General features: G+C 39.5%; 2 protein-coding genes across 2 annotated transcripts in view; one reads left to right on the plus strand and one right to left on the minus strand.

Annotated features, from left to right (window-relative positions):
• Positions 1-16,975, minus strand: part of samd8 (sterile alpha motif domain containing 8) — a 197,642-nt gene that overhangs the window by 173,563 nt on the left and 7,104 nt on the right. The window lies entirely within an intron of this gene.
• LOC114647061 (dual specificity protein phosphatase 13-like) overlaps positions 16,283-16,975 on the plus strand; it is a 31,023-nt gene continuing 30,330 nt past the window's right edge. Inside the window, exon 1 of the mRNA XM_028795569.2 lies at positions 16,283-16,481. Within this exon, the coding sequence (XP_028651402.2) occupies positions 16,327-16,481 (155 nt within the window). The 5' untranslated portion in view covers positions 16,283-16,326. The remainder of the gene's footprint in view (positions 16,482-16,975) is intronic.

A 16,975-nucleotide genomic window follows, 5' to 3' on the forward strand; every position in this document is an offset into this window, starting at 1 on the left:
GGTGCGGAAACTTTTTAAACATCCCTCGTATTTAGCGGAACATTTAATAGGCAAACTAAATTGACACGAAAATAGATGCAGACATAATGTAGTTGTTTCAATTATTAAAAATAAAGTTTTAAAAGACAAGCAGTGTAGTTCAGTAGCTAAACCCAAAGTTGCATGTTCAGCCCCGGCCCGTCACCCTGAACATGTTGGTTAATCTGCCTGTGTGCCAACTGGGTTAACAATTGTACTGCATTCTTACTTTACAGGCTACTTTAGACAAAGGCATCTTTGGAATAGACAATTTATTATATAAGGCTAAATGTGTGTTTGTCCAGTATGCAAGTCCATTCCCAGTTTGTACAGGGGAAGGCCATACGTTGTGTTTTGTTCTCTAAGTTTTCCCCCAGGGAACTTTATTTAGTGACTGCACCTGCGCTTTATTGCCCCTAGAATGCTTGTTGGGACTTGGCACATGTAGGCAGAGTTGCTCACCATGGTGGGTTTCAGTCAGTGAGATTCTGGTTTGGGGCCAAAACTTTTCCACCTGGGGAACTTCTTTAGAGGCCGCACCTGCACTTTATTCTACCCCGCTCAACGCTGGGTACCCCTGCTATTAATAATAATGATGATAATAATAATAAAACAGCAGTATCCAATCATCTATTAAAAAAACGTAAAGGTTTATGTGAACAATTCATGGCTTTTTATGACATTTCACCTCTAAAGAGAAGAAGAACCAATAACAACTGTTACATTTAATTGCAGTTAAATAAATCTGCCTGATATTGTGAATGAGAAATTGGCCGCTAAAACCTTATCTGGACTTGAACCAAATCAAACATAACAGTCATCACCTAACAAAGAAAGAGCCCAAATCAATCAGGTACTGCAAAAGATGAAGTGGATACGGTGCACACTGTCGAAGCAGCACTGCCTCCAGCATTTTGTAAAAGCCACCTGCTACCATTCATTATGAAGGAGCAAGGTGAAAAAGAATTTGAGAGACTGAAAAAGTTAAGCATAATTAGTTCCCTGCGGTAGCAAAGCACAGGAGCTGCAGCAGTTTTATTTTTTGAGTATTCAAGAAAGTAAAGTCCATTTGCTTGTATGGTGTTATAAAACTGATTTTGAACTGGGCCACAACCACAGGGAATTTCTTCGTACACCACATTAAGGAGTTCACGCAAATGGAGTGCAGAATTTTCTTGTTTTTCAAAAACAGATCTAACCTCTTTTTATCAAGAGACTTCAAATATATGTAACTGCAACACAAAGGGAATTACCTGTCAATAAAAGAGACCATTTGGAGTCTGTTTAACACTCTCGTATATCAAGTGATTCTTCATTTCACTGCCCAGTTCATTGTTTTAAGGAGCTGGGGTTTATTGTTGTAGCACTGCGCAAAACATGAGGAAAAGAAAACCTGGATGGGCATCATCCCATGGCAGAGAGCCTTCACACACTCGGTCCCTAATACTCAACCAACTTAAGTTCACCAGGAGGAAACACACGGAGAGAAAGTGCAAACTTGCCATACACTGCGTTTTAGAGTTAGGAGGCTGCGTGAATTCATTGAGTTTAAATCCCAAACTGATTACACAAACCGTTATCATGGCGGACACTGGACAGCACTAATCATTGTGCCATCGTGCTGTCTCTGCCATCTTGAAAAACCTTAAAGATTGAGCAACTGTTGATTATCAGGAGAACTGCTAGTCCAGTTCAATTTGTTTTTATATAGCGCCCTTAAAGTGCGCTAACTCAGAGCATACACTGTACACAACTAAGAAGCACCAACACAGAATCGGTAAGCCACACATTTGCATACATGAACAGACAAAATGCCTTAAACATACTGTTTAACAGAGCAGCCTAAATTAGATTAATAAAAAGAAATCATGATGATTAAGTTCATTAACATTATAACTGAAATATTAGCAGATGACAACCGAGGAAAGGAAAACACAAATGGAACAGAAAAACACATGCAAAACCAAGAAAGCATATTGCAGTGTTTTTTAGAAAATGGACTCAAGGTTGAAAAGTGAAAATGTGTCTTTGGACAGAAATATAGAATCTGGGCAATTCTGCTTTTAGCTGTCAAGATGTGAGCTAATAAAGAATAATAATAAAGAATAAATATATCTTAACTACTGCAGCGGCTTTGTAGCTAATCAAATCAACTTACTGTACTAGTAAAGTTGTATTAATTACTGGAAAATAGAGAAAAGCAGAAGTAGAGCGAAAAAGAAAATTGTCAATGGGTGACACGATTTTAGTACATCACACCATGCTCGTGATTTATCAGCAGATCAAACAAATTTTCAAGGCAACAAGGAACATCAGGATGATATGCATTTGGGACTTTCTCAAAGGCAAAGACAGAGTGCTTACAAATTAAGAAGGAAGCATTAGTGGTCACTTTAGACAATAAAAAACAGCATTTGTATTTTTGAAAGACTGGTTACAAAGCCCTTCAAAGTTTGGCAACAATGCTGCAAGCATGAAATCGGAGTTACTTCAGTTAGTCCACCAACATACTTCATAATTACACCGGACAGCCATACATGAAAAGGACACGTGACGCACAGTAGATGGCCTTGCAATAACAATCTGAGCAAGCAGCTTTAATAGCATTGACTCAGCATTAGAGCTGCAATAATCTATACAATGTAAAGTTTTAAACATCTCACTGCAGATTAGATGATAATAAGATACTTTGCATCATTAGCTGTAATGAACTTTTAAAACAGTGTATGTTCTGGGCAACATTTGAGAGCATTAAGTCCATTCAAAATTAAATCAGCATATGCAGAGCTCAAAGAGGTTAATGGTGGACGAGATAGGATAGAATCATTAGCCAAAAAGTACATTAGGAAGCCAAGATTAAGATAAAGATGTAGAAACCTTCTGTGAGAAGTGTAAAAAATTCCAAAAGTAACAGAAAATGCCTCACTACCTTCTTTGGCATGTGCACGATACCAGGGGAAGGCTAGAAGAGGCCACATATTTCTTTGGTAGATAAATTTCTAAGTATTTTTTAGAGCACAAGAGGAATTTTGCACTTGAAATGTTTAATCAGGATGTTGGTTTGCTCCCAACGGATTAGTAGAACACATGTATGAATGTGTGTGTGTGTACAATAACGAAGCACTCCACATTCGTCCATCCATCCATTTTCCAACCCGCTGAATCTGAACACAGGGTCACGGGGGTCTGCTGGAGCGAATCCCAGCCAACACAGGGCACAAGGCAGGAACCGATCCCGGGCAGGGTGCCAACCCACCGCAGACTCCACATTCAACAAGTACTAAAAATGATTTAGCTAAAAAGTATCTTTATATCCATTTTGAACATGTGTAAGTTTTGTTAGTAAGGACACAATGACTGTCTATGATGCACCTCGTGTTTCACTTGCCAACATTTTGGTTTAATTCAGACACAAGCATATTGGACAATCCATCAAACACAGTTTGCATTTATAGGTTTATAAGGTTATTACTGTCACGTGTCCATACTACAATGAAATTCTTACTTGGATGTGCCAGTAAACACATCGCCACTCTCTGATTAATGAACAGGACTACCTCGCCTTGAAACTTTGGACTTACTTATACTGGGAAATCTCAAAGCACAGCTTACAACACAATCTACAAGACATAGCTACAGGTACAGAGATTTAGTACACTTGTATTAAAAAAAATAAATATGGCCCTTGTTTTGTCATGTTGTTTAAAAGGGTGACTACAATCAGGGTCACTAAAATATAGACATGAAGTTTTTTTAACCTGTCTATGCAATCTGAAGATGGATGAGATTGTCCTTACATCCTCAGACTTATGTCTTAACACCTCATGTCAAGTGTGAAAGGTCACCGTTTTGAGAAGGGTTCCAAAATCATTTTGGGAAATGGAAAAGAAAGAAAGAAAGAAAGAAAGAAAGAAAGAAAGAAACCTACCAATTTCTATCTAAATTATTACAATTTCATGCACACTCAAATGAAATATAAATATAGAGTGTGCTATATGAGAGATAGATAGATAGATAGATAGATAGATAGATAGATAGATAGATAGATAGATAGATAGATAGATAGATAGATAGATAGATGGGGTGATTGATGTAACTATTCCTTTAGAACAATAAGAGAATCAAAAATAAATACAGTGAAGACTGATTGCTGAATTCATCTGATTGAACATTTTAACACAACAGAATATACTGTAGTGATAATCAAACTCTTGTGCTGTAATCACCTAACTCTGCACTATAGACTCAACACTGTAACTAGTTTAAGATGATTTACACAGGGTTCTTCAACTCCATTCTCTTGATGGTCAGATTACCAAATATTGAATGATGGGAGGGACAGGCATAATTCCTGGTTCTCAATATTCACAAGTGAACGAGATGAACAACACTTGATACAGTACTGTGTACCATAGGGTGTGTATTGGCATTAATAATGAATATTTAATTATTACTATTATTGTTATTCATAGTAGTATTGATATTTAAATCAATTTGAATTACACAGGCACAAAAAAATAATCTTACAAATTTTTAACGGAATAACAATGGTCTGGGCTATCAGTCCTTTGACGCTCTACTACTTTTTGTTACTATTGTTACATTCTCTTTTAATTTTAGGAAAACTGAATACATCCAGTTAACGGTGCTTATTCGTTTTTTCTTTACTTCCCTCTTATCTTGTTTATATATGGTACACATTTAACAACCAGTACTATACTTGTTTTCTAATGGATAAAATTGCACTAACTTGACTTTTCATGAGGATTACAGTTAAGTTCATATGACATGTGAGCAATTCGTAGACATTCATGGTGCTGGGTGCTTGGGGGGGGGGGGGGGGGGGGGGGGGAGGGGGGGTTTGGGCGAGTGTTAGTTTTTATTGCATTCATAAGCGAAGGCCTGGACCTGCACTTGTACATCATAGCAAATGTCGTTAGCCAACGTTTCAGCGTTCGGGAACTGGGTCTCTGTCTAAAACTCTAAACATCCCCCAGATCGAAGCGCTTGTTTCAGTTCAAATGATCTGCAGAGAACGTTCCTCAAGCACCTGTCTGGCTTTTGACGCAAATTCTCCTCCCACATCAGGCGTAAACGAATTCTTCGAAAACTGCATCACCTCAGTGGGAATGTTAAAGTTGTCAAACCTCTCCGCAAAGTTCTCTATTAACTTGTCTAAAAATTCTGTCATTGTTAGTACTAGGGTGTTGTACCGTGTTAGCCATTATGAATGTAGTGAAAAGTCAAGCAAAATGACTCCTTTTATTGGCTAACTAAAAAGATTACAATATGCAAGCTTTCGAGGCAACTCAGGCCCCTTCTTCAAGCAAGAGGTAATCAACTGTTATGGCAATTTGTGCAGATGCCGAGTTATTAATTAAATCGTCCAGTGTTTGGAAATTAACAAATTTCCCTGTAGTTAAATCCTTTGAAAACACGTCCAGTTTCTTTTTACATCTGTCACATTTTCCCACAAGATTGCTGACTGTTTTGCACTTTCCAGGAAAACCAAGTTTAAGTCCATTTAAATGTTGTAAGATGTAATTCCGGAAGAACTCTTCCGCCATGAACTTGTCGTCTAGCATTTTGGATATAAATGCCTTTGTTTTCTTAAGACGACAGCTGAGGAGAAATGCAACGATCTCCTACCTGAGTTCACAAACCCTTTTAAGTGCACTGGCCTTACTTAGCCATGTACTGTCGTTATGCACAAGTAAATTACTCTGCTCGGCTGACATATCAGACAGGAGTTTGTGAAACAAACGGTGTTGTAGACTCGAGTTGCTCTGATGAAATTGGCCATCAACATAACGCTGTCCATTGGATTTTTTTTTATTCATCGCTGAATTTTGCGCACAGAACGCTTGATGTATCGGGCAAGGTAAAGATGTCATCTGCGGCGTAACTTCAGCCAGGCGAGCTGTCACACCCTGCATCCTTCCCGCCAAGGATGAGAGCCAACTGTTTCTGGCAGATTTACTTGTTGTAAATCCAGTCCGCTTTCGTTAAAAAAAAAAGATTCATTTGATTTCCCCTGTTGTCTGCCCCTCCAGTGGAATTGTACGTGAGATTTTCCGATGAGGACTTTCTCAGTTTATCAGTTGTGTGATGTCACCGTCATCGGTGGATTCGTCAACAGCTAGTGATATTACATCGGCCTTTTTCAATTTCTCTAAAAGGGTTTTGAAAACATCACTTGCTGCTGCTTCCAGCTCTTCTTATGGTTGTGGTATCGGACATTAGTATTTTCTGAATGGATGAAGTTAGGGTCTCCCTTATTCTGTCGTCTGTCACTAACCCCTCTAGAGTAGCTAACCAGTCGCTGACTCGACGTTTTTTTTTTATTTATTCCGAAAATCCAAGCTACACGGAGGGATGCTGCTGCAGCCTATTCTTGCTCAGAACATCAAACCAGGATAGCTCGTCTGCTTTCATAGCTCATTATTAGACTGTGCACTATACGTCTACGAACATCTTAGCCTGCAAGAAAATGTTTGTCAAAGTCCGAGTTTGTATTCTTTCGTGACAGCAACAAACTCGTTACGGGTTTTGTTAAAACAAGTGCAAATTGTTATTTATTAAACTGTCTATTTTTATCATCCATCCATCCATCCATCCATTTTCCAACCCGCTGAATCCGAACACAGGGTCACGGGGGTCTGCTGGAGCCAATCCCAGCCAACACAGGGCACAAGGCAGGGAACCAATCCCGGGCAGGGTGCCAACCCACCGCAGGACACACACAAACACACCCACACACCAAGCACGCACTAGGGCCAATTTAGGATTGCCAACCCACCTAACCTGCATGTCTTTGGACTGTGGGAGGAAACCGGAGCGCCCGGAGGAAACCCACATCGACTCTTAATTTTTTTAAGGTTGAGAAAGACATATCTATATTACTAAACCACAGTTTAATTTATGCACGGCGGACGCACCAAAGTGCATGTGCACTGCGCCGTGGCGCCCCAGAGTCAAACGTAGCAGCTTCCCAGAGTCAGTAGGTGGCGCCCAAACAACACAACCTGTAAACTAAACTTGCTCTAATCCACTGTGCCAGCAGTCTGTGTGGCATGTTCAATTATGATTCCTAACAGTAAATGACGTCTACCTAACGACACAGCCACAGATCAACAAAGACGGGACCGCATGGATAAAAACAATACATGGAGGCTCCTACAATGCGCTTCAGACACACCAGAAGCAAAGACGTCACGGCTCCACAATGAAAGAGCTCAACTAATGTAAATACAAAACGAGCCCGTATGGATAAACACAATGAACGAGCGCGCCCACAACTTGCTTCTGACACAGCAGAGGCAAAGGAGGCACAGCTCCAAATGGAAGGAGCTCAACGATTAGTAATACAAACACGAGCCCGTATGGCTACGACCTGTAAACAAGCCCATATGGATAAAAACAACGAACGAAGGCGCCCACACAAAGAAACTGCTTTAGTACAAATAGGCTTATTTAATTGAATGAAAACTTTACCATGGCTACGACCTGTGAACTAAACCTGAGGTAAAGCGTGCACGCCAGGTTGTACAGCCGCCCGAACGCGACCGCCCACACCACAACATATACCACGTTCGTTTAGTAATGTGGCCCTCCATGCCCGGATCCGCCGCCACGGTCACTTCAGCATGCGAATCCGCCGCCGTCAGCAAATGACTTCTCGCTGACGACACAGCCATAGAAAAACAAAAATGAGACCGCATGAATAAAAACAATAAACGAAGGAGCCTACAACGCGCTTCTGAAACACCAGAACCAGATGAGTCACAGCTCCAAAAAGAAACCGCTTTAGTACAAATATGTTTATTTAATTAAATGAACTTTCCCAGGACGCACCCACCCTCCATGATATTTCATCCCTCCAAATATCGGAGGGAACAGAAAGTGATTGCCATTCTTGGATTTGCGATTCTTTCGAGAATCGCAGGCTTGCTAGTTTGAAGATATTTGCTAGCTGGAAAACAGGAGTACAGTAGTGGAATCTCAGTACCTAGCGAAGCTTTGAGGCGCGTTCTAAATGCGATGTGACCGCAAGGGGCGGAGCAAAAAGGACAAACCGTTTTCTATTCGAGGAATTTGAATTGTGTGTGCATTGGCGCTCAGAAATAAGTTGATCTGCGGTGATAAATGCAGTTTAACGGGCTGCCAGTTGAAGAGCCCCGATTTACAAGAATTAGCAAGCCAACTTGACATTTTAGGAACAAATCAACTAATTCATTTACTTTGACCCACTCAAGTTTAGTATAAAGTTGTCATAAGGTAGACACTAACCTGCAGTCACAAAATGCAAAGCAAGAATCTACACTGGACAAGGCAACATATTTATATTGAAGTGTTTAAATGTAATTAAATGAAGTAGTAAATGTACTGATGTGTATCACTGCATAACAATATTTTTAATCTTGCTTAATAAAGAACAGGGCTGCAGGGGAGTTCAAATTTGTCCTGCCAGACTTGGGTAAAAAGCAGGAACAGATCCTGGACACTCACACACACACACATTTCCTAGGAACATCCAAGTACTGGGGTGTTTTCCAAACAAAGATGTTTAGTGAAGCAGTATTTAGTTGTATGAAATTAAATCAAATGTGAAAAACTGGCTGTGCAAAAATGTGGGTCCCCTTGTAATTGTGCTGATTTGAATGCCTGTAACTGCTCAATGCTGATTACTTGCAACACCAACTTGGTTGGATTAGCTCGTTAAGCCTTGAACTTCATAGACAGGTGTGTCCAATCATGAGAAAAGGTATTTAAGGTGGTCAATTGCAAGTTGTGCTTCTCTTTGACTCTCCTCTGAAGAGTGACAGCATGGGATCCTCAAAGCAACTCTCAGAAGATCTGAAAACAAAGATTGTTCAGTATCATGGTTTAGGGGAAGGCTACAGAAAGCTATCTCAGAGGTTTAAACTGTCAGTTTCAACTGTAAGGAATGTAATCAGGAAATGGAAGGCCACAGGCACAGTTGCTGTTAAACCCAGGTCTGGCAGGCCAAGAAAAATACAGGAGTGTCATATGCACAGGATTGTGAGAATGGTTACAGACAACCCACAGATCACCTCCAAAGACCACCAAGAACATCTTGCTACAGATGGTGTATCTGTACATCGTTCATGCAAGAACATCTGTATGACAGGGTGATGAGAAAGAAGCCCTTTCTGCACTCACGCCACAAACAGAGTCGCTTGTTGTATGCCAGCGTTTCTCAACCTTTAAGTATTTGCGACTCGAGTTTTCATAACAGTTTTAATTGTGACCCCCTAATGTTTTTTGAAACCCTAATAAAATTTATTCCTATATTTTTTGCTGCCGATACACCGCTACAAGTTTAAAATTTCCCTACGAATAGCGAAATTACACCACATATGGCAACATTCACGCCCCCTTTTTTGTTACTTCGCGCTCCCCTAGGGGGGCCCACAGTTTGAGAACAGCTGTTGTATGATGCTCATTTAGACAAGCCAGATTCATTTTAGAACAAAACAAAGAGCTTTGGACTGATGAGACAAAACTTGAGTTATCTGGTCATAACAAAAATCACTTTGCATGGCAGAAGAAGAACACCGCATTCCAAGAAAAACACCTGCTACCTACTGTCAAATTTGGTGGAGGTTCCATCATGCTGTGGGGCTGTGCGGCTAGTTCAGGGACTGGGGCCCTTGTTGAAGTCGAGGGTTGGATGAATTCAACCCAATATCAACAAATTCTTCAGGATAATGTTCAAGCATCAGTCACAAAGTTGAAGTTACGCAGGGGTTGGATATTCCAACAAGACAATGACCCAAAACACAGTTTGAAATCTACAAAGGCATTCATGCACAGGGAGAAGTACAATGTTCTGGAATGTCCGTCACAGTCCCCTGCCTTGAATATCATTGAAAATCTATGGGATGATTTGAAGCAGGCTGTCCATGCTTGGCAGACATCAAATTTAACTGGAGAGATTTTGTATGGAAGAATGGTCAAAAATACCTCCATCCAGAATCCAGACACTCACCAAAGGCTATAGAAGGCGTATTGATTGATGTAATATCTCTGTTGGGGTGCCCAAATTTATGCACCTGTCTAATTTTGTTATGATGCATATTGCATATTTTCTGTTAATCTAATAAATTTATTGTCACTGCTGAAATACTACTGTTTCCATAAGGTATGTCATATATTACAAGGAAGTTGTTACTTTGAAAGCTCGGCCAATGATAAACAAAAATCCAAAGAATTAAGAGGGGTTCCCAAACTTTTTCATATGACTGTATAAACTCCACAAAGACAGCAGCCAGACACAAGAATCAGACCCAGAGTGCTAGATTTGTGGAGTAGCAGTGGTAACTGCTGTGTTGTTTAAGTTGTAATCAAAATCATTACAGAGAGTCAGCTATCCCAGCATCACTGAATATAAGGTTGAAACAACCACGGACTGGATGCCATTGTCATACACAGACACCTACATTTCCTCAGACTTGTCCAATTTCTTTTGTGCCAGTTTGCACACCCCACCCACATTCATGAGTTATCACCAATCATGCAGCCAAGTCTGACAAGGGGTAAGTGCATGGCCATTGTGGAGGACTTGAAGACGGCAGTTTAACAAGTGTTACAATTGTTATTTCAAAGCACTATCAGTGTTAGTCATACTGTACTTGAAGAACAGGAACTTCAGCCTTTGTGGACTCTGTCACTTCTAAAAATCAGTGTGTGCCGGCACTTGGGAGTACAAACCTTTGCTTGCAGGCGTTTAGCTACCAAACTGAGCTTGGGACACTTGTGCATAGGTGCAATTCACTTTGAAAATATTTCATTCTGTATATTAGATTATATCTTGTTACCAGAAGTCTTAAAGGAATCTTATACTATAAATATTTCTTTCTGGTAGTTGTCCTCAAAAAAAAAAAAATCAGCAGAAGGCACATCTTATGAAGAGGACTTTGTCTTGCAGATAGAAGAGGCTGAGCATACAGAAAGCATTTCAACAAAGGAATTACTTTCCCCATATTATTTCTTTCCAGAAACATTCAATCTCAATGTCCAACAACACAAAGTGAAGGATACAATGCCATAAACAGCAAACTTCTGTGAAAAGAGAAAGTACAGACATCCTTGGCAGATATCTTAATATGCTGTCCTTATGCATTTTATGAAAAACTCAGCTTATAAAGAGATATATTTACAGTTAAACACAATAAACCCTGGTAATTAATGTTCCTGCATTTCAATAGATGGTTCCCACATTCATTTTCTCATTTCACAGACCTTGAGAGCACTGTAATGCATTGTGCCACTTCTAGGCCATTTTGATTTCATCTGTGGCACGCCTGCATCTTAGATTTGCACTCATTACAATACTACGTATTTTCATATAGCACTCTTCACTCAGTGCAGGTGCAGAGCGCTGTGAACAATTCTCAGTTAATACATGAATAAAGAGTATACAAATGACTAAATATACAGTAGAATTAATACACATAAAAGGACAGATTTGTTAAGAAATACAAAGAACAAGGTAGAACTGATTAAACGTAAATGGAAATCAACTGCTCCACTGACAGACTGAGAAGATCGTTCCTCCCCCAAACTATGTGACTCTTCAATTCCACCCGGGGGTGTAAACATTAACATTATACAAAGTTATTGTTTGTTTTTACCTGCATTATTATCAATCTTTAATTTAATATTTTTTTTGTATCAGTAAGGTGCTGCTGGAGTATGTGAATTTCCCCTTGGGATTAATAAAGTATCTATCTCTCTCTCTCTCTCTCTCTCTCTCTCTATCTGTCCATTAATTAATTAATGAACTATGGCCAGTTGACAAAGGAGAAGATTAAAATCATACAAGAGAAAGTCAAAAATAAAGCCAGAGTCCTGGACACCTTGGCTAACTGGCCACTTACTCGCGCTCCTATGTTTTCTGTTTATCTGATGACACTTCAGCTGATAATACTTCAACTTAAGAGCATCGTTTACTTAGTTTTCAAGTTCCACAAACTTAAGTTCTAATTGTTTCTTGTTCTCTGTAGTGCATCCCATTTACCTGTTAGTTTTCCAGACCTAGATAGATAGAACTTTACTTGGCTTTTTACAGAAACTCTGTAAATGAATATATATGCATATATATATATATATATATATATATATATATATATATATATATATATATATATATATATACACACATCTATTTTCTAACCCGCTGAATCCGAACACAGGGTCACGGGGGGTCTGCTGGAGCCAATCCCAGCCAACACAGGGCACAAGGCAGGAACCAATCCCGGCAGGGTGCCAACCCACCACAGGACACACACAAACACACACACACACACACCAAGCACACACTAGGGCCAATTTAGTATCGCCAATCCACCTAACCTGCATGTCTTTGGACTGTGGGAGGAAACTGGAGCGCCCGGAGAAAACCCATGCAGACACGGGGAGAACATGCAAACTCCACGCAGGGAAGACCCGGGAAGCAAACCCAGGTCTCCTAACTGCGAGGCAGCAGCGCTACCCACTGCACCACCGTGCCGCCTATATATATATATATATATATATATATATATATATATATATATATATATATATATATATATATATATATATATATATATATATACACATACACACACACACACACACACATACTGTACATGCACCATTATGACTAAGAACTTGTCACAGTCTCAGTGACGCATTATGCAGACATATTGCTGTTGGTGTAAAGGAGCCCCAGTAAGGTTTCTTGATGCACTTCTGTTGAATTATTCATTGGCTGAAATTCCTCAGTGTTAGTGTGTCAGAGAAAGGATGCACAGCATGGTTCGTAATGACACTCAGTTTTGTTTTAATTCACTCCTTTGCTAAGAACTCCAGGGAGTCCAGAGTGCATCCTATAGCTGAGCCTGCCCTTTTAATTAGGTTGTTAATTTGGTAGGCCTCTCTTGAAGAGATGTTACCAGCCCAGGATACCACAGCATGGAAACTCACCCTGGCCATCACAGAGTTATGGATGATGTGAAGTTTGTCACGTCCCACATTAAAGCAATACTGTCTCCTAATGACATAGAGCCTGTTCTGCCCTTTTCTATATAGTTCCTCTGTGTTCTGAGACCAGTCCAACCTGTCATTAATGTGGACCCCAAGTATTTGTAGGAATGGACCACCTCTACATCCACTCTGAGTAGTGACGGACATAGAGGCTCTTTGGTACTGGCTTTCTCAAACTCTTACTATTCATTCTATAATATTCCACTTGTTAATCAGCTGTTTCTTCTTAAAACAAAACGAAACACAAAAAGGCAAAAAAGCACCAGGAACTAAGCCTGATTTAGGTGCCAGTCCATCCCAGGGGCCACTCAAGCACACAGGATCAATTTAGGATCACCAATTAATATGATACAGGAGTATGAAAGGAAAGCCCAAGGAGAACATAAAAATCCTATTCAGTCAGGGACTGGATTAGGATTCAAAAGCAGGACACTGCAGCCAAAAAGGAGGAGCAGTAAACACAGTGTTACCATGCTACTCTCAGCTTTACTAGTTGTTTTCATTATTTCACCTAGAAAACACAAAGTTTGAAATTGAATAAGACAGATAATATAGATGAACAAACCACAGTGTTTAATCTTTACAGCAGAGTGACATGAACAAAATGGTAAGACAAAAAAAAAAATGTACAGCCTTGGTATTCCCTTTAAGAATAATTTATGGTTACAATCCACATTCTTATGACTCATTTTTAAGTATCAGCACATATTTAGAATTATTCACATGGCTGTAGCCTGAATCAGCTGCTGAACACAGTGACCTAAGGGGTCAGAATATTCTGGGATGTCCTTTTCAGGCAGGTTAAGTGGCCGGCTCTCAATTACACATTGTTGAAAATTTGCACATAACATATTGGATATTAGCAAAAGACACATCTAAAAATAAGGACTGACTGACCGATACATTAGTTCCAATTCCTTGATTAATGAGCAACAGATATCATTCATATTGGGACTACGTTTCTACAGATGATTCAGAACATTACCAACATACAGTAAATCCCGGCTCACCCTTCATGACCCAGCCAGCCACTAGGAGTAAGCCATTAAACTCCCTCTCATTCAGGTTTTCTAACAGTCTTGAGACTTACTTTCCTGTTCCTTAATGCTCTCTATCTCTCTTTACCATCAGAATGGCCATTTTGTTGCAGACATTCCAGTTACAGACTGCTCCCAAAGTTTAGGGGTATTGGAGTAGAAGTTTTGATGCCTGATGCCTTTCGTGACACAGATCTCCTTTAGTTGAAACACAAGAGACATGGCAACTGAATTCTAACGCTAAAGTCACAAGGCTACATTCCCCATTTCTTACAGCTATGATCCTTTTATAAATGTCCCATCAGAAAAGAGTGTTATGCTAAAAATTATGATATATACATTTAACATCAAAACAACAGGACCCCTATTGTGCATTCCGGGAAATTTGCCAAAGTTTAGTAAGCACACATCCTGTATATCAGGCTCAATTTAGAGTGAGGGTCCCCACTTATTCTCAAAAAATGTGTGTACAATATTTTAGATGTATCCAATTTCTTGATGTAGTAACTTATGCAGAAATTATCTTGTGTATGACTTGCTCATGGTATCTACATAATGTAGATGTAGTGCTGTAGTACATTTAATAACCAATCACATCTGTTCTTTGCAAAAAAAGGCAAGATCTGACAAATTAAATGTCATGTGATTGCAAAGCTCAAACCTATGTCAGTGCAGACTGTCCAGATAGTTTATCCTAACCACGGGCACACGATGAGAGAGATCATATCAAGTGGAAATGTACTGCCATCAGACAGAACGACCAGGCCAGCGTTCCAAGATTGTGAACTTCTACTTTTTTAAAAGGTAGTGAAGCCGTCACTGACATTGCCAGTAATATTACTTATGCAAAATTTTGAAATTTGTGTTTAGCGGTTTGAGTCCTACATAATGCTTTGCTTGATTTTTCTTTTTTTAGGTAGGGATTAGGAAAATGGCCTACAACTAGCACAGGACATTACTAAAAAGTAATGCCTTGATTATATGCTACAGTAGTCAAAGGATCCAAGGAACTCCCCCAGGACCGAGTAACGGTGCTTTCAAGAGGCTTTCACCTATAAGAACTCATCAGACAAATACCAAGAACTGGCTGGAAGTGCCATATGTCTCAGCAGATCACAGGCCAAACAGCAATGAGCAACTGTCTATGGGCTAAAATCAATCAAGAGGCTCAGCTGTAACTACCTGAGGTTTATCACTCCTGTAACTTTAACTAAACACATTCAAATCCTTCTTTATTTAAAGACAACAAGATGCAGACAAGTTACTTTTATAGCCTCTAATGTACTGCTATAAACGATGAACCTTTTTTAAATCCAAAATTTCAGATAGCTTCATTTGGCAAACAGGTTTTGGTTTGTGATTATAAAGATATTTTAAATACATATTCTGTATCTCAGAGCAATTTTCACTTCCAAAAGAGATTACCTTCTCAACTCGTGAAAGTGTGTTTAACATAATATGCCACAGGTTTACAGAATTAGTATTTGTGCATTTTGTTTGTGTTGAATTTTATTTGTACTCTTAAGGATTCACACTAACAGTGCACACTATAGAGCTCTATATATGTATGTATGTATTTATTTATTTAATTATTGGGTACAAATGTGAATGTTTTCTTACCCTGTATGTAGGATGAGTGCTAATAAAGGAAATTCATGATAATTCTGCATCATTAATATGACCATTCATCCAGGCCCATCTCTACAGGTATAAGGAATTCTCTACTACCAGTGGGAGATGCATCAGTTTTATTTATTTACTCGTTTAATTGTCTCACATCAACCACCATTTGTTAAAGCTATTAAATACCATAATTAGGGTGACAATAAGCACACCTGCCAGTCCCATTGTACACTGTACACCTAATCTAAACCTCATACATACTGTATTCTTCAATCAAGTCAAAACTGAATTTTAAAACTGACACCAAATAGCAGCACATCCATAAAATGATCCCTGTCTAATCAGTATTGACAGAGGTTCATCAGTCCCACAAACATCAGGTCGCTTCCCATTTCTTCCTAAAGTTCTCTGCCTGAGCCCTGATTCTCATGACAGGCACTGCTCATCTCCCTTCTGGGATTTCCCACTGCCACAAATCAAATACTAGGAATAAAGTGTTCCTGAGCCCCAGCATTCCAGGTGTGACAGCTTGGAGAAATATATACATGTTCAACATTTTCACCTTTTTTTCAGGGAACAGAAAAGAGGAAAAAGGATGTTGGCTTTTAATGACTCCAGAACATTTATCAGGAAAGACCATCCTGCCTACAAAACACCAGCTGTTCCTGAACTGCAGAGGCTGCTGTGGGTTCGAGGCGGAGGGAGTGGACATGTGGACCAAGTGTGGCCTAAACTCTACCTTGGAGATGCGTAAGATGATTGTTGCATAACAAATATTACACCGAAATAGGAAATAACAGTAACCGAGAATCCTGAGAATTCCAAAAGAAGCTATGTAGAGACAAGTCAAGCAAAATGACACCTTTTATTGGCTAACTAAAAAGATTACAATATGCAAGCCTTCGAGGCAACTCAGCAAGGGGCCTGAGTTGCCTCAAAAGCTTGCATATTGTAATCTTTTTAGTTAGCCAATAAAAGGTGTCATTTTGCTTGACTTTTCTCTACATTCATAATGGCTAACATGGTACAACACCTTAGCACTACAGACATAAAAGAAGCTATGCAACCAAGATGACTGGAGGGGCTTATAACAAAACACAATGTACCCCTTTACTCTGTAATAATAAGGCAATAAGTGACCATTGATTGAGATGCCAAGCAGCAGACACAGGGAACAGGATAATGCCAGCACTGAAAATAACTGCCATAATGAAAATAAACAACTAGAATACAAAAAAATCTAA

This window comes from Erpetoichthys calabaricus, chromosome 2 (assembly GCF_900747795.2).
Source record: "Erpetoichthys calabaricus chromosome 2, fErpCal1.3, whole genome shotgun sequence".
Taxonomy (NCBI): Eukaryota; Metazoa; Chordata; class Cladistia; order Polypteriformes; family Polypteridae; genus Erpetoichthys; species Erpetoichthys calabaricus.